The 26,115-nt window shown below is 40.0% G+C and overlaps 1 protein-coding gene across 1 annotated transcript in view; it reads left to right on the top strand.

Annotated features, from left to right (window-relative positions):
* Positions 1–2,027: 2,027 nt before the first annotated feature.
* scg3 (secretogranin III) overlaps positions 2,028–26,115 on the top strand; it is a 33,017-nt gene continuing 8,929 nt past the window's right edge. Inside the window, exons 1-10 of the mRNA XM_073033149.1 lie at positions 2,028–2,328; positions 3,305–3,357; positions 3,745–3,784; positions 3,884–4,099; positions 4,289–4,431; positions 6,887–7,051; positions 12,500–12,683; positions 14,756–14,872; positions 24,980–25,063; positions 25,174–25,287. Of these exons, the coding sequence (XP_072889250.1) occupies positions 2,043–2,328; positions 3,305–3,357; positions 3,745–3,784; positions 3,884–4,099; positions 4,289–4,431; positions 6,887–7,051; positions 12,500–12,683; positions 14,756–14,872; positions 24,980–25,063; positions 25,174–25,287 (1,402 nt within the window). The 5' untranslated portion in view covers positions 2,028–2,042. The remainder of the gene's footprint in view (positions 2,329–3,304; positions 3,358–3,744; positions 3,785–3,883; positions 4,100–4,288; positions 4,432–6,886; positions 7,052–12,499; positions 12,684–14,755; positions 14,873–24,979; positions 25,064–25,173; positions 25,288–26,115) is intronic.

The following is a 26,115-nucleotide window of genomic DNA, read 5'->3' as shown; positions in this document are numbered from 1 at the left end:
CATCACCGTCCTGCATTTGTTTACATCATAACCAATGATTCTGACATTGATACCTACAACAGAAAGCAACCTGGATGAAATATTTCATGTGTTACAGAGAGTTACCAAAATGTTCTCCTTTTTTGTATATTAAACAGTTCCATGTAAGCTTTGTGACATAATAGAACATAATTGTGCTCGGATTTCCAGTGGGCTTCCGAAAATTTTATTTTTTCTTTTTTTCTGCTGACTAACGTTATATACTGTGGTTATACTTTTAGTTTTCAGAACATCTGTTACATTGATTTTGTGCATTACATGTGGTTGATGAAATTTTTTAATCGTTCCTTAAGAATATAATGTATTTTACTATGAAGTTATTCTTAAATGCAGTCTTTTTGTTTCAGAATACTTTTAACAGGTGGGTGGTTGATAAAATATTACAGTATTTATTGCCTTAAGTAAGCTGATGGAGTGTCTGCCAATTTGTTAGATTTACTGAAATCAAAATAAAACTAACAAAAAAAAATGTTTAATCTACAAAAGTTGGCTCATTAAACAGCCCTTTATTTCCACATAAGACATACAGTACTGTGCAAAATATATATAAAACTATGGTGCCTAAGACATTTGCTTTGGACTGTGTTCGTCAATGTGGAGTGCAGGGATGTAGGACAGGTGTCTAGAAGGAGTGCCAGGTGTGGGGGTGTGGTGTGGGTGCAGACACACCCAGTCCTAAAACACCAGGCAATGTCATTTGATTCCAAACAATTGGTTAATTGATCTTTACAGAATGTCTCTTTGGTGCTTCCTGTTCCCTCCTCTCTCCTTTCCCCTTTTCCCAACCATGATTTCCCTCTTCCCACACTCCCTTCACTCTCTCAGTCCACAATAGAGGCCTATATCAGAATCAGGTTTACCATCATTCACAAATGTCATGAAGTTTGTTGGTTTTTGTGGCAGCAGAATAGTTCAATACATAAAATTACTATAGTTCTGTGCAAAAGTCTTGGGCACCCTAGCTCTATATATATGAGCCTAAGACTTTTACACCTTACTGTAGAAGCAGAATTAGGCCATTTGGCCCATCAAGTATGCGCCACCATTCGATCATGGCTGATTAATTTTCCATCTTAACCCCATTCTCCTGCTTTCTCCCCATAACCTTTGATGTCATGACTAATCAAGAGCCTATCCCACCGACAATTTTTTTTTTTGCCTTAGTTCAATTCCTTTTATTATTTAATCACCTCCATCTCCTAACTTCCACGATGCTCAGACTACCACCATTTCGGAAAGTTTCCCATGTCGTTTCGCTACCCTCAGTTCCTTCCTTAACTCCAGTACCATGAAAGCTGCTCATCTCTAACAGCATCTACTTTCTGATAAAGATCATCAATCTGAAACTTTACCTCTCTTTCCTTCTCAGCGAGGGCTGCTTGCCCCGCTGGGTGTTACCATCACTTTCTGGTTCTATTTCAGATTTGGAACAATATTTTGATCTTGTTGGAAACATTACACCTGTCCCTAAAACAAACGTTTCAAAATGTATAATGTCTTTTGAAACTGAAACTACATACTACTATTACGTGTGCATGGTCTATGAAATGTATCCGACAATTGTTTTCTAATGGAACCCTTTACGAGGAGCATTACTTGTGTTATAGCCGATATGAAAGTGCTGGGCTTGAGGAGAATCGTATCAGTATCGTTTTATTCACTTATGCTACTCCTTTCGATTACAGATAGCAACTGACTAATAAGATTTCAGCAATTGTAGTTATTAATCATCGCCAGTTAAATATATTGACCGAAGAATAATCAAGGGCGCGCTATCAAGGAAGTGTTTCTAATTTGATTTATTACGTGCGGCATCTTTTGTCACGGATTTGTCTTTGCAAATATGGAAAAATAATAAAGGTGGCTTGACTGCAGGAAATATTGAGGTGGACAGAGAGCGAAATGGAAATATCTGATCTCTTTCCATGGGCCAGCTGAGCTGAATTGTGTGTGTGTTGAGTGACGCAGGTTGGGAGGGAGCTGACGCACGAGCTCAGATTTGCATGGAGTCCACCTCCTGTGAACTGTCAAAGAGACCAGCGCCAGTATCCAGGTCCGCCCATCGCCATAATAGTTCCTTGTCGCTGTCCAGGGTGCTGAATCGGACGCTGGGTTTTCTGCACGAAGACTCCCTACTGGAAAGCGACGGCGAGGCACCTCCGTACCCCTCTGTTCAGCCAAAATCTTCCACAATGCCTTCCAAATACACCGCATATATACTGTTCTTGCAGACAATTGCATTGGTGGTACATCAGATCAATGCATTTCCGATGCCTGAAGGATTGCAAGGTAAGAACCATTACAGATGCGGTAAAAAAAACATTTCTGATCAAATAGAGGAATACGAATCGAGAGTATAAATGATCACTTTAGTGGCTTAAACCACCAAAGTTAAACTCACCGGGTACGTTTTTTTTAAATGTTGCGTCCAATCAAGTCCTTTGTGTCTTGTTGGTAGAACGGTGCTGAAATACCGTACCCTAGGGTGTCATTGTTTCCGATTTTTTTTCTCGGTAAATCTAGTCAGATTACTCCCTTCCTGTCCTGTGTTGTGAGTTATAATGGCACTTATTTCAAATGAAATTATCAGGAGTTTTTTTTTACTGGTTGATAAATATTTCAGCCTATTCCATTTTCGGTACGGTTCGTGGAATCTTGGAAAATTTATAATTTCAAAAGAGACCGTTCGGACCGCTCTATCCGTGCCGGTCGGATTGAGGTATCAATTCGTCGACGCGACTCACCGCATTGGAAATATTTCAGTTGCATCGTCGAACAAATTGAGGATTTGTAAGGGTTAGTAATTCACAGTCAGTACTGGACTATCAGTTCGCAGTGAATTGAGGCCAACGGCTGTGGGATATGATTCTCTGTTAATCTTAAACTAATTAAAAATCGCTGAACCAGCCTATGACAAGCATCGCTGACAAAGTGAATGCTCTAATCAGTAGAACCGCCACGGTATAAACTAATATGCAAATAGGCTAAAAGTTAACAGTCACACTAATGCCAGTAACATCTATAGGTAGTATTAGGGCTTGGTGACAGTTTCTACATGTCAAACCAGTGGTAAGGACGTGTTTAAATCAGATTTACATGCATTTCAGTTGTTTCCACCTATCGCCAATATTTGCTCCATTTATTTATAACCAACATAAATTATACCTTGTACTTTGATAATTACCATCTTTAGGATCTGTTGGCTATCCCGGGAGATATACAGTTTAACCAGACATTCTGCTCACATTTGTTCTATTCATTTCAGACAAAGCAGTGTCTAACCAGGAATTGTCAGCCGAAAGACCGGTCGAAGAACAGGTAAAGCATACACTTTTGCTTAAGCATGAGGTTTGATTCTCGGTTCATCTACTACATATAGAAATGCTTTCGTAATTATTTCATTGACGACGCTGTCCCCCATTCTAAAAAAAAAATAACTGATTTTAAATTATCCCTTGAAATCGTTAATAGTAACACACACAAAACGATGGAGGAACTCTGCAGGTCGGGCAGCGTCTCTGGAAATTAATAAACAGTCGACGTTTCGAACCGCGACTTTCTCCAAATAAATTAAATCAAGTCCTTTAGAGATAACTAACGCCACGTGATGATGATATTCTACATAAATTTTTGATTTGGAATTCCTTGAATTTGTTTGGGAGAACGTGCTGACACATTTTAACTGTTACATTTCTCTTCCTCTAGATAGCGGAGGCTGCACGAGTCAGTCAATCCACGTCTATAGGTGAGCGCAATGTTGCTGAAATTACTGTGCAACGCGCAGCAGACATCGTCTTCTTTACCGCTCATTCCCTGCTCAACGATCGATTTCATATCTTTACAGAGGACAAGGTCCCACTGCAGAATAATTCGTTTGCAGATGACTTCATGCTGCTGAAATCGTTGGCGGAAAAAGAGAGAGAGATGGAAGATTACATCACCAAAAACTCTCCAAGCGACCCCTCTCCTTCCCCGGTCAATGTCGATTCCACCAAGAGCCGGAGACTGGCGGAGGATTATGACGATTCCACAAAAAATGCAATGGATTACAAAGATGAAGGTCTCATCCTATTACCGTCTCTTCATTCGCCTTTAATGATATATAGTGTTATCTTTTCTTCTGGATTAATTTAGTCTATATATGGTCTCGACTTGCTGGTTATATACTTACAATTACTATTTAGTAGTTTCTATAAATAGACACTGCCTTAAAATATAATATGTGATCCAAAGTTGTTTCTCCTTGCAGATGACCCGGATGGTCTACACCAACTGGATGGGACACCCTTAACAGCTGAAGATATTGTCCAGAAAATCGCCAGTAGGATCTATGAAGAGAACGATAGAGGGGTGTTTGACAGGATCGTTTCCAAGCTCCTAAATTTAGGACTGGTAGAGTTTGAAAATTTGAGAATACATTTACAATGGGGTCAAAAAAGAGAATGCATTTAATAGCCTTTCCTTTTGCAGGCAGAAATTAACAGGGGATTGAGCAGTAGGGTAATTATGCATCAATTCTAATGCCTGATTGAAAATCATACTAGAAGACAATTGTTGCCTCCCTGATGTTCATTAATGTGCCATATGTGCCTCAAGGAATTTAGCAGAAAGCTGCAAGTAAATCATAGTTACATTACAAATTGAGAAGACATGAACAATATAAGCTATACAAGAAACAAGACCATAGAAAAGTTCATTAACCCTCCCTGCTCTGCCCCCTCTCCATGATTTAACATTAACAGCTGAGTTTTAATTATTATAAGTTAGGTGGATACCAACATTGCAATAGTACAATTACATTTAAACATTTTCAGGGTATGGTTTTTCTTGTATTTTGTTTTCTGCTTTAAGATATTAGACTCAGAAAATTGTAAACATGTACCGTGCTCACAGTACACAACTAAAAGGAAAGTGACATTGTGGTTTTGCAACTTTTTCTCTATTCCACTTTTCAGCTCTGAGTAATTTCTGGGCTCTTCTCAATATTTTTCTTCCTTCTCTCTCTGTCCTAAAACAGCTTTATGTAAAATGCATTCTCGTCTGCCTTTCTGTTCTTTCTCCCTCTTTGAGTGTTTGCTACCTGCCCCCTTCATTCTCTTTCAGAGATTACAGGTACTTCCTGGAGTATGGGAGAATGAGAGGAAATTTGGTAGTGCTATACAAAATTTTGAGAGGTATAGATAGGGCAAAGGCAAGCAGGCTTTTTCCACTGAGGTTGGATAAGACTAGAACTAGAAGTTGTGGATTAAGGCGGAAAGGTGAAAAGTTTAAGGGGAACATGAGGGGGAACTTCTTCACTTGGAGGATGTTAAGTGTGGAATGAGCTGCTGGCGGAACTGGTAGATGCGGATTCAATTACAAAATTTAAGAGAAATTTGGGATGGATGGGAGGGGTATGGAAGGCTATGGTCCTGGTGCAGGTCGATGGGACTAGGCAGATTAATAGTTCTGCCGGACTAGATGGATCAAAGGGCCTGTTTTTGTGCCGTAGTGGTCTATGACTCTATCAGTGGATTTCTTGATTTTCTTGTCTGTGCCTGGTTTCATTTAAGTAAAAGAAAAATTAATAATATCAATATCTTTAGCATTAATTGAATTGAATAGCAATAAGATTTTGACCAGAGCCATTTCAAATGTACTAATAATAATTATAGGAACCAGCTTCACACTGTCACAATTTAATACAGATCCCTCAGTTTAATTACAGCTGGAAGTCGCTTATATCCCCAGTTTTTAATCATGGAAAAATACCACAATATGCACTAAATAAGAAAATCCAGGATTCAGCTCTGCTTTCTGCTGAAATGGGAGCAGAGACGTAACTGGAAATATTGGCCAAGAATACAGTATTAACAGCCTCATATGATAACCAGTCCACAGATAACTAGCTGTTCAAGTTTCACAAGTCTGTTGAAATCTAATACTTTAAAAACAGACCTACGAAATGTGAACAGCTTTGTTCTCATACATGATAGAACTTTACAGCACAGCATAGGCCCTTTGGCTCACAAAATTGCACTGACCCTTTATGCTACTCCAAGATCAATCTAACCCTTCCCTCTCAGATGGCCTTCTGTTTTTCTTTCATCCATTTGCCTCTCTATGAGTCTCATAAATGTTCCTAATGTATCTGCCCCTAACACCACCCCTAGCAGCACATTCCATGCACCTACCGCTCTCTGGAAACAACCTGCCTCTGACATCCCTCCTAATCTTTCCTCCCAACACCTTAAAATTATACCCCCTTGCCTTAGCCATTCCCCCTGGGAAAATGTCCTTGGCCATCCACTCAACCTATGCCTCTTATCATCCTGTACATTTCCATTAAGTTGCCTCTCACCCTCCTCTCCGAGGAGAAAATCTCTAGCTTGCTCACTCTATCACCTTTCCAATCTAGGCTTCAACCTGATAAAAAAGAGAAAATCTGCAGATGCTGGAATTCCAAGCAACACACACAAAATGCTGGAGGAACTTGGCAGGCCAGGCAACATCTATGGAACAAAGTGCAGTCGACGTTTCGGGTCTCGCTCCTGGCCTGCTCAGCTCCTCCAGCATGTTAGGTGTGTTGCGTCAACCTGATTAATCTCCCCTGCACCCTCACTAAAGCTTCAAGATCCTTCCTATAATGTGGCAGCCAGAACTGAATATAATATTTCAAGTGTGGTCTAATTGAGATGTTACTGCGCTGCAACATTACCTCACCTTCTGCTGAAGTGCTGTTAGTTTGTGCCACAGAATGCCACGGCACAAACTAATTCTACATACACATGAAACAATTGGGGCAAAATAGGAAATAAAGAAAGTATTGATATTTATACCCGAATGTGTTGATACGCTCTTCTAACAGATAACAGAAAATCAGGCTAACAATCTGGAGGAAGAAGTTGCTGTTGCTCTGCAAAAAATTATTACCAATGAAGCTCGTAAGAACAAAGTGAGGGTTGAAAATGATGATTACCCTGTTGAGAAGACAAATGAAGACTTGAGTGAAGGAGAAGGGGAGAAGGAAGTGGTAAGTTCATTAAATTAACAAGATACCACCTCACCTATGCACAACCTCCCATATAAATGGTATTTATGCACTCAGTGACCATTTTATTAGTACCTCCTGAGTGTATGTTCATGGTTAGTACACCTGTTTGTTAGTATAAATATCTAATCAGCCAATCATGTGGCAGCAACTCATTGCAGACATGATCAAGGGGTTCAGTTGTTGTTCAGACTAAACATCAGAATGGGGAAGAAATGTGATCTAAGAGTTGTTGACCAGAAGGTGTAGTTTGAGTATCTCAGAAACTGATGATCTCCTGGGACTTTCACGCACAGCAGTCTAGAGTTTACAGAGAATGGTGTAATCAACAAAAAGCATCTAGTGAGTGGCATTTCTGTGGCCGACAATACCGTGTAATGAGAGAGATCAGAGGAGAATGGCCAGACTGGTTAAAGCTCACAGAAAGGTGAGAGCAACTCAAATAACCTTGCATTACAACAGTGGTGTGTGGAAGAGCATCTCTGAAAGCACGACACGTCAAACCTTGAAGTGGATGCACTACAGCAGCAGAAGTCCATATACACTCAGTGGCCACTTTATTGGGTACAGAAGGGTACCACTGAATGTAAATTGTCATAATAGTGAAAAATAGTACTTGTTTGATAGCATCTATCTATCCATGATATTTGCAGAAAAATCAGTAGAGCAGATTTTAATATTTACACGGAAAAGGTGAGATCAACAAGCATCAGTCATTGGGCGCTGTTAGAATTTAGGAGAAGATGCTTTTACAAAAGTAGAACAGTTTGTTCATCAAGAGAGCCACAAGCTTTACACCTTAGTTTGGCAAGAAACCACAAAGGACGTTTTCATTCACGAGTCCTTGGCAAGTAGACAGTGCAAATTCTATCATCCTTCAAGTTTGCATAATTATCCTCATAAATTACAGAACACAGGAAATATATTAAAGTAACATTAAAAAACATGAAAGCATACCCTGATTAATTAGTTTGACATAAAATGTTAGGTATCAGCCATGGCTCAGTGGGAAGTGCTCTCACATCCTGGGTTATACATACATTCAAGCTGCTCTCATTAACTCAGGCATACCTTCTGGGCTGGCATTCACTGAGGCATTATCTGTCCGGGATAGCAACTAAAAAATATTCTATACAGCTGTTTAGAAGAGGAGCCATTTTTTCCTGCTCTCCCTTAATCAACTTCAGTGAACGGATTACCGAATAATTTTCCCCTGCAGTTAGTTGCAGGACTTTGAACGTTATCCTTCAACTGTGATCACATTTCTGAAAATATGCACAACATGGAGTGTGGTGCACTCCAGGGCATCAAAGAGACTGTGTAAACTTACACCTAAAGGTATCTTTTCTTAACTTATGTCTTCAATACTGTTAAATGGTATGGAAAAGAAAAACACTGCAACACTAACATGACAGGCAGAATAGACAAAGGAGAGTCAGTGGCTGCTGCTTATTTGGATTTTTAGAAGGCTTCTGACAAGGTGCCACACATGAGACTGCTTAACAAAATAAGAGCCTTGGTATTATAGGAAAACTACTTGGGATGGATAGAAGATTGACTGAATGGCAGGAAGCAAAGAGTGGGAATAAAGTGGGCCTTTTCTGGTTGGCTGCCAGTGACTAGTAGTGTGCCTCTGGGGCTGGTGTTGGGGCCATAACTTTTCACATTTTATGTCAATGATTTGGATGGAGATGATGGCTTTGTGGCCAGGTTTTGCAAATGATACAAAGATGGGTAGAAGGCCAGGTAGTGTTGAGGAAGCAGGGGGACTTAGGCATATTGGGAGAATCGGCAAAGAAGTGGTAGATGGAATACAGAGCAGAGAAATGCATGGTCATGCTCTTCGGGAAAAGGAATAAAGGCATGGAATATTTTCGAAATGGGGAGACAATTTTTAAAAAATCAGAGGTGCTGGGCTTGTACTTGCCGGCATTTAGAAGAATGAGGGACAATCTTATTGAAACCTATTGAATATTGAAAGGACTTATAGAGTGTATATGGAGGGGATGCTTCCTTTTGTGGGGGAGTCTAGCTCCCGAGGGCACAGCCTCAGAATAGAGGGACATCCATTTGGAATACAGATGAGGAAGACATTCTTTAGCCAGAGGGTGGTGAATCTGAGGAATTCATTGCCACAGGCAGCTCTGCAGGCCAAGTCATTGGGTATATTTAAGGTAGAGGTTGATAGGTGCTTTACTTACCAGGGTGTCAAAGGTTACAGGGACAAGGTAGTAAAATGGGTTTGAGAGAGATATCAAATCAGCCTTGATGAAATGGCGGAGCAGACTCTGTGATCCAAATGGCCTAATTCTGCTCCTTTGTCTTATAGTCTTATGACTCCTCTCTGAGCCAATTCAATGCAGAGAGCTGATGAACAAAGCTAACAAATCCCTCATAGGAATGGAAGAAATATTGACATTAGACTTACTGCATTTCTATACAGGTCATTTTTGGGTGGGAGAAACTTCAAAACAGTTATTGCCTTCCTTAATGAAAATAGTGACCATGTAAGTGACCCTGTAATAGTTACATGTAAGAGTAATGTATCTATCAAAAAACATGCCAGTATTTTATTTATGTTCTGATATTAAAGCATTACTATCTACATTTATATGCACTTTCTACTGCTGATAGCCAATAAAAACCTATGCATGATTTTGCATTCAACTTGAATTGGAGTATAATGTCAGCTTTCATTTGGGAAATTGTGCAGCGGTTTAAAGGAAACATGAAACTATTCTTCAAAGGAGCTCTGCTATTTTTATACTTCCTGAGTTAGAGCCTTGTTTGTGTCTGAGAAAGAGTAAGTCACACAGTTACTCTCAAGATTCAAATTTCAAAGGACAATAGTCACCAAAGTACTTAACTTGACTCATCCCCAAGCCGTGGAGTGCATCCAGCCAGTTTATTACTTCTCCACGATGACCTGATTAGGTTAGTATCGTCTGGGGAAAATTGCAGATATGGACCCAAGTAAAACCATTCTGTCATACTTTGTTCAACCAGCTGCCCAAGATCATTCTTAAAAATTATTTATTTTATGGGCTGTGGGCAAGACTACTGAGACCAGCATTTATTCACCATCCCTAATTGCCCCTGAGAAGGTGGTGAGAACCCAGTTTGTTGAAGTTCTCTAGTCCTTCTGGTGAAGGTGGTCCCACAAAGCTGTTGGGTGTAGAGTTCTGGGATTTAGACTGAGCGACAATGAAGCTACAAGGTTTTACTTCAGAGTTAGCGCAGATGGGTCATGGAGGGAAATCTGTCTGTGTTCCTGTCCTAGTGTATATCTGCTGCCTTTGATATTCTTGCTTGTAGGTATTGGGCAGAAGCCACACACACAAAATGCTGCAGGTCAGGCAGCATCTATGGAAGTGAATAAACAGTCGCCGTTTCGGGCCGAGACTCTTCGTCAGGACTGGAACGGAAGGGGGGAGATGCCAGAATAACAAGGTGGAGAGAGGGAAAGGTAAAAGGCTGGAGAGGAAGGAATCTGATAGGAAAGGAGAGTGGAGTATTGGAGAATGGGAAGGAGGAGGGGATCCAGGGGGAGTGATAGGCAGTTGAGAAGAGCTAAGAGGCCAGAGTGGGGAAAAGAAGATGAGTGGAGGGTGAGGGAATTTTTTTTACCAGAAGGTTGGGGGCTTCCCAGGTGGAATATAAGGTGTTGCTCCTCCACCCTGAGGGTGGGCCTCCTCGTGGCACAAGAGGAAACTGTGGATCGACATGTCGGAACAGGAATGAGAATGGCAATGAAGTGTTTGGCCCCTTTGGGAAGTGCAGATGCTGGGATATGGAACAATAAAACCTGGCTGCTGGAAGAATTCAGTGCGTCAGGCAGCATCTGTGGAGGTAAAGGGATAGTGAATATTTCAGGTCAAGTCTCTGCATCAGGGCAGAGTGTGTAGGGGGGAGATGGCTAATGTATGGAGATAGGTGAGGCAGGATCTACCAAACTTTCCCCTTACCTCTTTATCCTGATCATCTCTCCTTTAAATTCTCACTCTGACGCAGAGCCCCGACCTGAAACATCAACCATACTTTTGCCTCTACAGCTGTTGCCTGACTCACAGAGATCATCCAGCAATTTATTTTCTGCTTTGCACTAGCCCAGTGAGGAAATGCAGTGAACTTTGGAGATGGCACTCCTTGTGGTTTTGGTGTGGCAAAAATGAGGAGAATGAATATTTATTGTGTCAATCAAACAGAATGCTTTGACCAGCGTGGTGTCAAACTTCTTAACTGTTGGTGGAGCTGCTCTTGCCTTGTGCTTGGTTAATGGAGTGCCAGGAGATATGTCATTTATTGCAAGAGTCCTGATACAGGATTTTGACCTGAAACAGCCTCAATGTCTTTCTTCCCCCAGGTGCTGTGGGAGCCCATTGAGTTCCTCCAGTGGATAATCTGTTGCTCCAGCTTTTTGACCTGCTCTTGTAACCACCGCCTTTATGCAAAGAGTTCCTGTTGAATTTCTGTTCAATGGCAGCCCTTAGGATGTTTATACTGAGGAAATTAGTGGGCCTACTGCAATTAAACATCAAAAATAGTTGATTAGACTTGGAGATGGTCATTGCCAGGCAAAAGCACAAGACATGGTTCTCATTTTCTGAGGAGATGTGAATGGAGTTGAACATCATTTAACTAAAAATAAACATCCCCATTTCTGATGTTATGATAGAAGGAAGAAAGAAGCAGCCATTGAGTTGAGGATGCTGCTATGAGGAAGTTCTGTTCTGGGATTGTTATGGTTTGACCTTTCAAAACCATAACCACCTGCCTATCTGCGAGATACATATATCTCTATTCATTGGAATCATTTCTCCATGATTCCCATTGACTTCAGTTTAACTCAGTTGATGCCACAGACAGTTCAGTGCTGCCATATCAAAGTGAATCTCTCTAACCTCACCTCAGGAATTCAGTGCTTTGATCCACAGTTGGCTGTGATAAGGTTTCGAGCTCTGGTGAGATACAAACAGACCATTAGGTTTATAATCATTTTCCATGATTTAAATGCTTTCTGATTTTACTCTAGGTGCAGGCCTCCGTTAGTCTCGATAGACCATGGATTTGCACCTTGGAAAGTTAACTTTGCAAGCTTGGTTTTTTTTTTAAGCAAGGTTTTTTTTTATGGAAGACCGGCAGTTGCCCAAGCTCCCCTCTCCATGCCACCAATGTTGTCCGAGGGAAGGGCACTAGGACCCATACAGCTTGGCACCGGTGACGTCGCAGAGCAATGTGTGGTTAAGTGCCTTGCTCAAGGATACACACACTAGCCTCAGCCAAGGCTCGAACTAGCGACCATCAGATAACTAGAACAATGCCTTAACCACTTGGCCAACGCACCAACACACAACTCTGGGTAGCCTTGTGCTGATACCATACGTTTTTCATCAGAGTATAGCTAATTCCTATTTTTTCACCTTTTCACAGAGAAAAACAAAACCTACAAAGAAACAAAATAAGTCTGTGAAGGGGGAGAGCAACAGTGCTCCAGACAATGGCTGGGACTTGGACAGTAACAAGAACCAAAGAGGGAATGAATTCACTGCTGAAGGCATGGAAGATCTTCAATACTTTCCAAACTTCTACAACCTGCTGCAAAGTTTGAACACAGGTAATTCCATAGATATACATTCAGGGTTAGTGAGTTATGGGCTTGCTATGTTGGCGCTGGAAGAGTGGCAACACTCACGGGCTGCCCAGCACAATCCTCACTGATTTGATTTGACACAATTCATTTTTTCACAATTCACAATTTGACACACGTTTCACTGTTTGCTTCAATATTTTGTTGTACATGTGACAAATAAAGGTAAAATTTATCCTTATCTTTATGCTTGAGATATCAGGGTGGATTTTGTAATGGAATTAATAGCAAACAAAGTGTGTTCACTGTTGTTAATTGGCAAACGAGGCAGCAAATTCAAACCAATGGGTATGCATAGTTAAAGTGCAAATATGGGCTTGCTGATTGAGAAGCCTGATCAAGCAAGAACGCTACTTGCACTAACAGACACCAATGTCTGCTTTCTTGTTTGAATCTCTAATTCCTCAGAAAAATCGTACCTTGTCCAATGTAAGCAAATGTTTTTATGAACGTGCTCTCATTTCCTGCCCATGGTCTCTGTTGTACTGAAAATTAACTTCAGAAATATGGAGCCTGATTCCTCAGTCTTTACTTATTATGATATAATTTTAAAAAAACAAAAATGTAAGTAATTTTGTTTTCTTGTTTCCTAGCCCACTCCTTTACACTTCTACTAATTTCATGTTCTTTGCTTGATTTGAATTGAAGTGAACACTCTGCACCTCAATAATTATTTTACAACACACACACACAAAGTGCTAGAGGATCTCCGCAGAACAGGAAAAGAGTAGGTGCTCCATCTGCCAGAAAAGAACAGGATCTCCTAGTAGCCATCCATTTCAGTTCTACTTCCCATTCCCATTTTGACATGCTAGCCACAGCTTCCTCTACTGCTGTGAAGAGGCTTCTCTCAGGTTGGAGGAGGACATCTTATATTCTGTCTGGGTAGCCTCCAATCTGATGGCATGAACATCGATTTTCCAGAACGTCCAGTAATTGCCCCCCCTCCTTCACCATTCCCTATTCCTGTTTCCCTCTCTCAACTTATCTCCTTACCTTCCCTTTATCTCCCTCTGGTGCTCCTCCCCTTTCCCTTTTTTCTTTGGTCTTCTGCCCTCTCCTATCAGATTCCCCCTTCTCCAGTCTTTTATTTCTTTCATCAATAAATTTCCCAGCTCTTTACTTCACCATTTTTCACTCTGCAGGTTTCTCCTATCACCTTCCATTTTGTACTTCTTCCTCCCCTCCCCCATCTTCTTACTCTTACTTCATCATTTTTTCCCGTTCTGATGAAGGGGTCTCAGCCCAAAACGACGACTGTTTACTCGATTCCATAGATGCTGCCCAGCCTGCTGAGTTCCTTCAGCATTTTGAGTGTGTTGCTTTGGATTTCCAGCATTTGCAGATTTTCTCATGTTTCTAATTATTCTTCAGTCTGGTTGCTTAAAGATGTATGCAGGTGCTCAGTTTGTTTGGTCCAGGATCCCTTCCTCAGCGTGCTACAACTTTTTCACCTATTGGCACGTGGAGCCCACTGAAGGTTAAAGTCAAGTGCAAGCAGAATTAATGCCTAGTACCATTCATTCACTACCAAGCCCCAATATGTGATTCATTAAACTCAAAATTCATTTCACTGATTCAATTATTTAAGAAATGCAGTATTAATGTCAAATTGTTATGCAGCTACTTGAGCTAGCTCTGGGAAGTGATCACACAATTGCTGAAAGAATTTAACAACCTTTTCACAAAAGTGGAGTTCTGTCACTATCACTATGAGCCCATAAAAATTGATAGTCAACTTTACGATACATTCCAGTATTAAAAAGGAAGCAATATATTCTAGGATCAATACATTTGTGTTCTATAACCACAATATTATCTTAGGCACCAGCCTTCGGCTATTTTATCTCTGTATCAACAGCTTTTTAATTCCTATATCAAAAGCAATTAAATAATTTCAATTTAAACTACCCTTTTCTGGTCAAAATATTGACTTGCATAATCGAAACCTACATCAATATTTCTTCTGAATTGGTTTCAAACTTTTTTCAGTTCATACATTGCGGATTTAACACAGTACACTTCTTTATTTATAACAGAGCAAGATGCAAAGGAAAAGGAAACTCTGATAACTATCATGAAAACGCTGATTGATTTTGTGAAGATGATGGTAAAATATGGAACAATAAAACCAGAAGAAGGCGTTTCATACTTGGGTGAGAATACTTATAAAATTATACATTGATGACATTGTATCTTTGTATCTTTGAGAAAACAATGGAACACCACTTGTAAGTGCAGTGAGAATATGATCTCAGTCTACTCTGTAATAAGCCTTGGTTGAAATATATAACATTGGTCCTTTCTTGTTTACACACAAGGGTCAGTGAGAATTTTTGTAAAGTTTCCTCTTAAAGATTTCGTATTTCTCCCAGGAAACTAAACAGGCCCATTAATGTTAATTGTATAGAGCCTGTTCAAAGAACTGCGGTGAATGGCTCAATAATCCTTAGATCATTTATGTTTGGATTCTATCTGATGTTTTCATAAACAATGCTACCAAGCTTCTCTCTCAATAATTTTCATCGTAAATTCTAAGGCTCCAGAATTTGTTCCAAAATGAAGCATGGGTCAGTTAATTTCCATGGCCTGCTTCTCTTGCGAGAGGTTGTGCACAGTTCTATGCAAATATTATAGCTTTTCCCTTAGGACAGATACTAATAGCACTCCTCAGGGATATATACTAACGACAGTGAAGACAAGACATGGTTTCATTTGCCCAGGGTTGCTGATTATTGACAGGGAGCTGGTAAATGAAGCAGTGTGGGTGTTGTGAGGAGTCTGCAAAGGGATATAGATAGGTTTTGCAAGCAATCAAAAAGATGGCAGATTGAGTAAAATGTGGGGACATGTGAGGCTATAGAGACTGGCAGGAAGACAAGTGAAGACAGAACATTTTCTGATTAGTGCTTATGTACAAAGAGATCTTGTTTTGATTATTCATTAAAGGGAATTAAACAAGTATTAGGGCGCAGCGATAAATTGTGAGGTAGGGTGGTATATGGCCTTTATTGAAATAGAAATAAAGTGCATAAGTAAGGAAGTCTTATTGAGATTTTACAGGGCTCTGATGAGACCTCATTGTGAAAGTAGTGTGCAAATTTGGTTTACTTATCTAGGAAGGATATATTAAATCCAGGGATGAAAGGATTGTCTATAAGGAAAGATTAAGAAAGGCCTGTACTTACCGGAGTTTTAGAGATGATCACACTGAGACCTACAACGGGACTCAGAGAGTCTAGCATTGCCTCTGGATACAACATCACGTTGAGATGAGATTTTTTTTAAACACAGAGAATTATAATTCTTTGGAGCTCCTTTACCTCAAGGGGCTATAGATGGGCAATTATTTATAACTTTCAAGGACAAAATCAATACATTTCCTGGATTAGCCAGGAAAGTGGATTTGAGACAGAGAACCGGTCTTATCATGTGATGAAATAGACCCAAGGGAACTTCCCACAGCTGCTTCTATCTCTTATGTTCTTATGATTCAGACAAAATGTTAAATAACATAAGTTAAGCAATGGCAAATAATTGCTTTAAAGTCATAAGAGGCAACAACAACATGGAGAGGGATTGGTGGAAGGGGTTGAGATAGTGGATGGGTTGTGTGCCTAAGGAACGACCTAGCTTACAGATTTTGAAAAACATTTGCGTGCAGCGAAAGAACTACTCTTGTCATAACTAAAGTATAATCTTATAACCAACAATTATTTTCAAAAATTTAATTTTTTACATCATTGTAAACTGCAAAAGCCAATCTTAAGTGAAACCTCATTTTTAGTTCTTTATATAGCCTTAAACTTGCTGAGTAATACATGCATTGTTTTCAATGGATCCCTGCCTGTTCTTTATTATTTCGAGTTTCCAGTGTAATAGATCAAAGTAATGTGAAGTACTTGGCAAATGCTATTATTAAAAATACTGCATTTATGGATCCTGTTTACATATAACCATTATGAGCAAACATTTGGATTATAATTGGCCTTACTAATGCCACGATAACTGCAACACATTCAGTTGTGCAAATTGTGCTGGCAATTGAAACTATTTTAGCATTTGACATGTTCAATTAATTAATTTTTATGCATAACATTTGACTACAGTCAATATATATTAATGGAAATCTTTTGTTGAAATTGGGAAAATTGAGATGAGCAGGGAGGTCCCAATGGAAATAGTGCTAAACCTCACAGGTGTTGAATACTGTAAAAGGCAAGTCGGAGGCAAGCAGCAAAATTAAGCTTTCAAGGCCTAGAAGAGAAGAAACAATAAGCTGGGCAACATAACTTTAAAGCATTGAGATCAAGCAAGTTACTGTAATAAGGTTGGGTTTATATTCTACTACAGTGAAGAGGAAGGGCACAAGCCTGGATATTAGCAGCATTAAAGAGCAGTGAAGGTTATGCTTTAAGTGGTATCAAACTATAGTGAAACTCAGAACATATGCTTATGCAGTCTGTTGAGTCAGAGTAAAATAACTTACACTCCAGCATTTTGGTGCTTATGTGTGATTTCTTTAAACACTTAACTCTTCCTTTTGGAGAGTGAAGTCTTGATCTAGTGGCTAGGTGGTTGAAGACAATTAGAGGGCAAGATCAGCTGCATGAACTTAGCACGTGCAGGAGCACACAAACACACAGACACACGCACACAGACAGACACACACACACACACACACACACACACCGGCTCATGCCTGTACCACACCAACCACACATGCACGTAGATTACATACATCGACACAACAACCCTCTTACACCCCAACCCCCTCCCACTGCCCCATCCTCATACTCTCCCTCCTCCAGATACCCCTACCCCTCAAAACCCTCCTTCAATCCAGGTTCTGTAATATCTCTTTCTCTTCTTCCTTTCCACCTCCCACCCCACCCACTCTTTTCTCTAACCAAGTGTGACTTACCGGATGAAGCCGTTTTTTTTCCTCTCAAAGGTATGACAGATATGAATGGGCATGGGTGCGCAGTAGAGGGACATTCAGAAGTTCAAAATAAATTTATTATCGAAGACCATATATGTCACCGCATACAAACCTGAGATTCAGTTCGTACCCAATAAATCTAATGAAAGGGCACACCAACAGGGTGGACAACTAGTGTGTAAAAGACAACAAACTGTGCAAATACAATAAAAAGGAAATAATAATAAATAAATTTATTGAGTTACAGTGTGGAGTATGCCCTTCTGTCCCTTTGAGCCACGCTGCCCAGCAACCCCTCGATTTACCTCTAGCTTAATCACAGGACAATTAACACTGCCCAAATTAACCTACTAACTGGTACGTCTTTGAACGGGAGAAAACACACATGATGACTGGGAGAATGTAGAAACTCCTTACAGGCAGCAGCGGGAATTGAAACTCGGCCATTTGTAAATCATTGTGCTGACTTCTATGCTACCATACTGCCCCAAAGTAAGCAACAAATATTGAGAACATGAGATAAAGAGTCCTTGAAAGTGAGCCTGAACATATCAGGATAAAGAGAAGAAAGCCCCTGAAGGTAACAAGTCTAAATTAATTGCACAACTTTCATTAAAATAAGAGAAAGGCTAGAAAATGTGGTCCTGACGAAGGGTCTCGGCCCGAAACGTCAACAGTGCTTCTTCCTACAGATGCTGCCTGGCCTGCTGCGTTCCACCAGCATTTTGTGTGTGTTGCTTGAATATCCAGCATCTGCAGATTTCCTCGTGTTTGCTCATACATTTACTGCCCCTTTGAAATTTTCAGACACTTGGGACATTAAATGATGGCCAGAAATCCTTTTCACCTGTATAAAAACAGAAAATGGTGGTGATACCCTGCTGGTCAAGCAGTATCTGTGAAGAAAGAGAGAGTGGAGCATTCAGCATTTGACTGTTTCTCAATCTTTAGCCAATAGTAGTCTCTTTTTTTTTCTGCGTTTTAAATCTCTTCTTATTCCAATCACATTCAATCAAAGCAAACATCATGTGGCTGAAATCATTTACTGATCTGTACAGGTTAGAGTGGTATGTTAGCTTAGTGGTTAGCACAACGCTTTACTGTACCAGCAACACGGGTTCAATTCCCACATCTGCCTGTAAGGAGTTTGTACATTCCACGTGGGTTTCCTCCGGGTGCTTCGGTTTCCTCCCACAGTCTAAAGACGTACTGGTTGGTAGGTTAATTGGTCATTGTAAATTGGCTAGGGTTAAGTCGAGGGCAGCTTGGCAGCACAGTTCAGAGGCCCAGAAGAGCCTGCTCCACTCTGTATCTCAATAAATAATAAAATCAGCAAGGATAATTCCATTGTTAACGGCTAAGTAACTGTATTGTTAGGTAAAAGAATTATCCCAGCTGATTCAGAAAGCTGAGGGTTCACCCATCCCTTATCACTGGTGGTTTCTTCCTCAGAATGGGATTCGGGTTACAATTAAATTCAGATCAGCAACACTCTTTGTTATAGTGATTTGCTCACTCTTTGTAATAGATGCATCCTCCAGCAGGTCGAGCAGCAACTATGGGAGGAAGGGAATTGGCAAATTTAACTTGAACGTTTCAGGTGGAAGACCAGTCCTAATACAGGACTGTGACAGATCCACTGAGTTCCTCCAGCTGATTGTTTGCTGCTTTGTTTAAAATCCTATTGTGTATCTCTGGCAAGTGCGACGAAAACAAGGCATTGCGTTGCCAGAAATTAACTGCAGTGTTCATCTGTACTGGGGAGGTGGGGTGGGGTGTGGGAACAGCTATTTCCTTACAGTCTACTTTCCACATACGGCTGCAGTTTCATTTTGATTCGGAAGATTTACAGCTTGATACATCAAACCCCATAAAAGCCGATCATTTGAGGAACATAAAGAATTATTTGACATTAATTCCAATTAGCATCCAGCATATCGCTTTAAAATTCAACCCCAGAGCACACAGGCATATTAAGCTATCATTGGTAAATATAAAACAGGCATATATTACTGGAATAGATAGCAAGTTCATATTAAATATTAATTTTATCAATACATATGCTTTGCAGTTAACTCTTAAACCAAAGGACTTTGCAAGAGCTATTTTTCCTTAACCATTATAAAATGTAATGTTTTAAAGCAAACAATGCTATATTGTAACTTACAATTGTTTGCAACTTCTAAGCTAATTATTGAAAAGAGATGAAACAAACATTATATAAAAAGTTTAAAAGATAACAAGTAACAAAACATGAACATCCTATACGTAAGTAGGAAGATTTCACCATCATAGCTATCCCCTGACATAGGATAGCGATGATGATTTTTGTTATATTGTGTTCTTTATGCTTACAGTATTGTATTTTTTAATACTGTATCAGATCTGGAGTAAAATCATTTTGTTCTCCTGTACACCCGTTGATGCACCATCAATAACTCTCGGAGACGGGAGGAGAACGATAGGCTTTTATTAGCTGCAAGAAACGACCACACAACATCCTGGAGACTGAGGGAGGAGCAGTGCCTCCAATCACCTTTATACAGGGGTCTGTGGGAGGAGCCACAGGAGCAGTCAGCAGAGGGGCATGTCCAGACAGGTATATGTAGTTCACCACACCCATTTAGTGAAGAACGGCAATAAACTATCCTGAATCTTAGACACCAATGATCAGTTTTACCCAGTTGGTAGTACTGCCATTTAGGCTAATTTTAGGAATTTGAGCTCAAAATCTGACCTGACAAAGTAATGGATTATGCGGCAAGGCTGCATTTTTAGAGAGACCATCATGCAGGAAAGACTTTACTCCAAAGTATAAAATACTTTGTCTAGCATCTGAGCACAAAATAACACTCACAATTGACAAAACAAGGTCATGCATTGTACTTCAAAGATTTTAAGTGCTGCTTTTGAGAAGGAGAAGTGATGCCCTTGGATACACAAGAGTGCCATTGATGAGATACCACACAGGGGACCGATGGAGAAGATTAAGTCCCATGTAATGAGATGTGCAGCGCATGTAATTACCAGTAGATTGCAGGTAGGAAACAGAGAAAGGCATTTAAAAGCAATTTTTCCTTCAGGTTGTAAATAGATACAGGTTTTGGACATCACTCTACGCCACACGCTTGCAGGATAAGGGCATTGTTAGCTAGTTCAGCAGATATTGCCCATCTCTAATTAATGCCCAGAGAGGCTTCAGATCTGATACAATGCCACACAGATGGAAACAGACCGTCAGGGATCTAGAATGATAATATATTAGGTGTACAATATAATGAAAAAATGGAGCAGAAGAGACTTTATTTCCATTAAAGGTTGTGAACATGTGAAATATTCATCTAGAGCTTGTCAACAGGGGTAGACAATGTGTCGCCACAGCGATAAATTAGATAGATAGATATAGGGAAAAAGAGAAAAATGATCGTGGAGCAGGGAGGACAAATGCTTGTGTGATGGCTATCTGCATAAACCGAAGTGGCAGTATCAATACTGCAATTTATATTCAATTCTAAGTAGGTGAACTGCAGAGATGGTTGACAAAGCATTAAATAAGAACTTATTACTATTTATTTAGATGCACTTCTTATTTTATTTTGTGTTTATTATTGTAATTTATAGTTTATGTATTGCACTGTACTGCTGCTGCAAAACAATACATTTCATGAACATTTACCGGTGATACTAAACATGATTCTGAATCATATCTAAATGTAAATCTTACCTTAAATATCTTCCATGTGCATTCGAGCCTGATAATGGGCCAATGCATTTTAAAACATTGTTTAGGTACATCAGGGTGACAGAGAATGGAATACTTTTGATTTCCTGCACCGAGAATCAAGAATGCATTTCCAACCCAGCCAACGGACAAGTTCGCAATGACTAACCGTGTGCCTCAGGCACCATACCAGACACCCACACACTCAGCAATTCAATACTCTCAACACCAATCACCTTAGCAATTTCACTCTGAAATTCACTACTTAGTAAAAATTTGAAACAGGCTTGTTTTGTAGCCCCACATCCCCAGAAACTTGATATGATTCAACCAGCGCCTTCAAGTGCCTGTTTGGGCAGCACAGTCACACAGCAGGTAGCTTAACACTATTACAGCACCAGCAACCCAGGTTCGATTCCTACTCCCGTCATTCTCCAATGACTGTGTGGATTTCCTCTGAATGCTCAGGTTTCCTCCCCCATTCCAAAGGCGTATGGGTTAGCAGGTTAATTGCTCCTATACTGTGGTGTAATTGGGTGGCACAGGCTCATTCGGCCGGAAAGGCCTGTGACTCTAAAATCGCAACCTAAATCTAAAAGGTAAAGCAAAATAACAAGTTGAGCGGGAATGTAGAAGCCATTTGGCCCATCAAACATCAGCTTCTTGAATAGTAACTATGTCCATTTTTATTTATTTACTTATTGGGATACAGCACGGAACTGACCCTTCTGGCCTTCCCAGCCACACCACCCAGCAATTCCCCAATTTTATTCCTAGCCCGATCACGGGACAATTTACAATGACCATTTAACTAACTATCTATTACGTCTTTGGACTGTGGAGAAAACTGGAGCACGCAGAGAAAACCCAAACGGACATGGGGAGAATGTACAAACTCCTTACAGACAGTGGTGGGAACTGAAAGCGGGTCGCTGATACTATCAAACATTGTCCTAACCACTACACTACCATGCCGCCCTGTTTGACTTAAGTTTGAATGTTACACTGTAACTTATGCCAAACACTGAACTACCCAAAAGCCAATCTTCTTTCTTTGTAGAGTTCCTACAGCCAGATACAAGTCTTTTATCTTATTCCTGAACTTATTTTGAACACCGACATCAATAATGATAATACTATCTGCAAATATTAACCATATACATCTTCGCACAGATTTAATTGATTCCTGTAACATGATTGCATAACCCAATGAATACAAGTTAGTTGAATCTACTAGCTGTGAGATTCCTAATATTTTGCTTATGTTGGAATAAACTTGTATTCTAAGATGTCAAGCTAACATTACACATTTATGAACTCATTGTCTGAATGACAAGTTATTGTTGTCTTATACACAGTAACATATTTTCAGTAAGGGTTTTTGGAGATCAATAGTAATCAAGGAAGGTTTAAATTTAAATCTTGAAGCACCACAACCTTGACTGAGGTCAGAGTAGACTCCATAGGTCAAATGACCTGATTCTGCTCCTATGTCTTATGAACAGAATGCAGGTTTTGGCAAAATGGAAGGAAATGGCTGGGAACAATACTCTTTAGAAACCCTCTTTGTAATCAGCAAACATAAATAACATCGGCTCTGACTATCAACACAGTCCAAATACGTGTTATCAGAATTGGTTGAGCAAGGTCAGCAACTTGCACTGCAATTGCTAAATGGTCAAACAAACGCTTATACCATGGGATGCTGGTTGCTATGGGAACCAATGTGCACAGCATGGTCTTACCAGGAATCAGCAAATAAAAAGCATTAGTTGCCAAGGTACTGGTCCTTTATTTATCTTCATACAAACCTTCTATTTAAGATTCAGCTGGTACTGAATAACTACAGTGACTCACCTGCTATCTGAGGTTTCAATGTCCTCTCTTTAAACAATTACTTTTATTTATTTTGTGGCAGTGACATTTACACCAGCAATTTCCAAAGTTGTTAGTTTACTCATAAGGTTAACCTGAAACTGAAATGTGAGGTTTGAAAATGACTTTGAAATACTATCCCTCATCGTGGTCAATTAGCCTTCAGCTCTCACAAATTTGTAAAACATGAGTTAAAATTTAACTTTTGTACCCTTGCTAAATAAAGTAAAAGGGATATTTCTTTTAACTTAGAGCAGGGTACTAGAAACCTCAACATGATGACAGATAATATGTTAGAGCAGGGGGCTGGACTGTTATTTGAGATAGATGGTGTAGGAGTTGTTCCTCCTTAGGAACTGGCATTGGAGAGGGTTCAGAAGAGTTTCACAAGAGTAACCCTTGGAATGAAAAGGTCGACATATGAGGAGCTTTTGATGGCTCTGGGCCTGTACTAGCTGGAGCTTAGAAGAATGAAGGGAAATCTCATTGAAATCTATCAAATATTGAAAGGTCTAGATGGAGTGTATGTGGAGAGAATGTTTCAAATAGTGAGGGAGTCTAGGACCGGAGGGCATAGCCTTAGAGTGCAAAGATGACCCTTTAGAATAGAGATGTGGAGAAACCTTTTCAGCTAGAGGGTGGTGTATTTATGAAATACATTGGCAGTGGAGGCCAAGTCATTGGATATATTTAAGACCATCGTCCATAAGGCATAGGAGCAGAATTAGGCTATATGGCCCATTGAATCTGCTCCGTCATTCCATCAAGGCTGATTTATTACTCCTTTCAACCCCATTCTCCTGCCTTCTCCCCACAATCTTTGATGCCTTACTTATCAAGAATCTATCAACTTCTTCTTTAAATATACTCAAAGGCTTGGCCTCCACAGCTATCTGTGGCAATGAATTCCACAGATTCACCACCCTCTGGCTATTGAAATTCCTCCTCATCTCTGTTCTAATGAGATGTCCCTCTGTTCTGAGACTGTGCCCTATGATCCTAGACTCCCCCACTAAAGGAAACATCCAAAGCAGAGGTTGATAGGTTCTTGATTAGTAAGGACATCAAAAACAGAGAAGGCAGGAGAATGGGGTTGAGACCGATAATAAATCAGCCATGATGGAATGGCAGAGAGATTCAAATAGCCTAATCCTATGCCTTTTGGTCTTATGCAAGTGAACGTTTGTAGGGGAAAAGGACCCCAATGTAATTCATTGTCTGAAAGAATGTGTGTGCTACATTGTCAGGATAACTGGAGCTGAACAAAGTCTTTATCTTAGACCCTCGAGTATTACCGGTAATCAGGAGTCTGGAATCTCTATTTGCAACAGCCTGGTCAATCAATCTAGAAGCTTATGGTGCTGTTACTGTAAAGCTGGGCCATTTATTCCTGAAGATCTGGGAAAGGCATCAAGATGGCATTAACATCATGCAACTCTAAATGCAAAGATGCAGATTATGAGTCGGTAACAAAGCAACTACAAAACTTGAATGCGATCCAGAATCAATTTTTCATGTTTCACTGGGATTACGTAAAAGGATCTATTTTTAGACAAGGGTAGAAGAAAAAGAAACCAAAAATATTGTACAAGGTCTCATCTTTGTCTAACATTCAAACCAGACCATTCATCCCAAATTGAATGAGTTTGTACACGGTTATATTGTTTTGAATAAGATATGGATGATTTGGCATTTATGGCCAAACTCATTCTCCCTTTTCTGCAGAGAATTTGGATGCCATGATTGCCTTGCAGACGAAGAGCAAGCTTGGTAAAGTCAAACCTTACGCCACAAACAAGGCAGCAGCAGGTAAATCTGGGATCTAGATTTAAACCTATTTTTGTACAATAGTTAAAAGTATTTCTTCAAGGATTGCTTACCGTCCAAACATTCTTTAATTATTTCTTTGCTTACCACAGATGTCACGGATGACTTGGACAGCACAAAGAGCTACTTTGTAAAGCAGGACAAAGAGAATGCAAATTCTGAAGACTCCACAAAAGAGGAAACGGATAAACCAGAAAACTCGAAAGGTACACAGTTCACGGTTACTCATTCCAACAAGGCCGGTGATACTATACATGGTGACTGAACCTGCCCAAATGATTGGTTTCTCTTGTCATGTCTATTGAAGAGGCAGATGGAGAATGGTTACATAGGAGATTGCAAGCACATTATTACAATAGGCTTGAATACATTTTGTCATCTTGTTAAGTCACTGATGTACTACACACACAAGTCTGACTATAAGACGTATCATGATCAAGATCCTTTCACGTCACCCTGGTATAACATAAAATCGCATTTAAGTTTACTACTGTGAGATTATCAACTCTTCACCTTTATCTCCTTCATTTGAGAAAATGAACGGAATTCTCCATGCTAAACAACAGATGGAATATGAAAATACCAAGGCTGACAGAATAATAAACAGAATGATTTTTCAGGGATCTCACCTGTACTACTAGATAGCATACGACAATGCAGAGATAACTTCATGAGAAAGGACTCCTTTCTCATCAGATTATCTGTTTTTTGAATAACCCTCTATCAAAATCTCTCAATAATTCTGAGCTACAAGTCAATGTCAGTAATTCTCTGCAGTACTGGTTCTGATCTATTGCATTCAATCTTCAAACCATAAGCTCAAATAAAGGATAGATCTTTTAATGCACAGGCGATACTAGACTTCAGAGATAGCTTTGTGTGGGAGATGGCTGCAAGTGACTTTGAAATTAAAAATAAACTAATGCTTAACGCTCTTGATCGGCAAGTCCTGGGTTAGTCAGAGGCCTAATGTCTGAGAGTCCAGGCCGGGGGCTGGACGTTAGACGCCTAAGAGTCTGAGAGTCTGGTGCCAA

Source organism: Hemitrygon akajei, chromosome 30, assembly GCF_048418815.1.
Source record: "Hemitrygon akajei chromosome 30, sHemAka1.3, whole genome shotgun sequence".
Classification (NCBI taxonomy): Eukaryota; Metazoa; Chordata; class Chondrichthyes; order Myliobatiformes; family Dasyatidae; genus Hemitrygon; species Hemitrygon akajei.
Note: the sequence above shows the minus strand (reverse complement) of the source record. Positions and strands in the feature narration are given on the sequence as shown.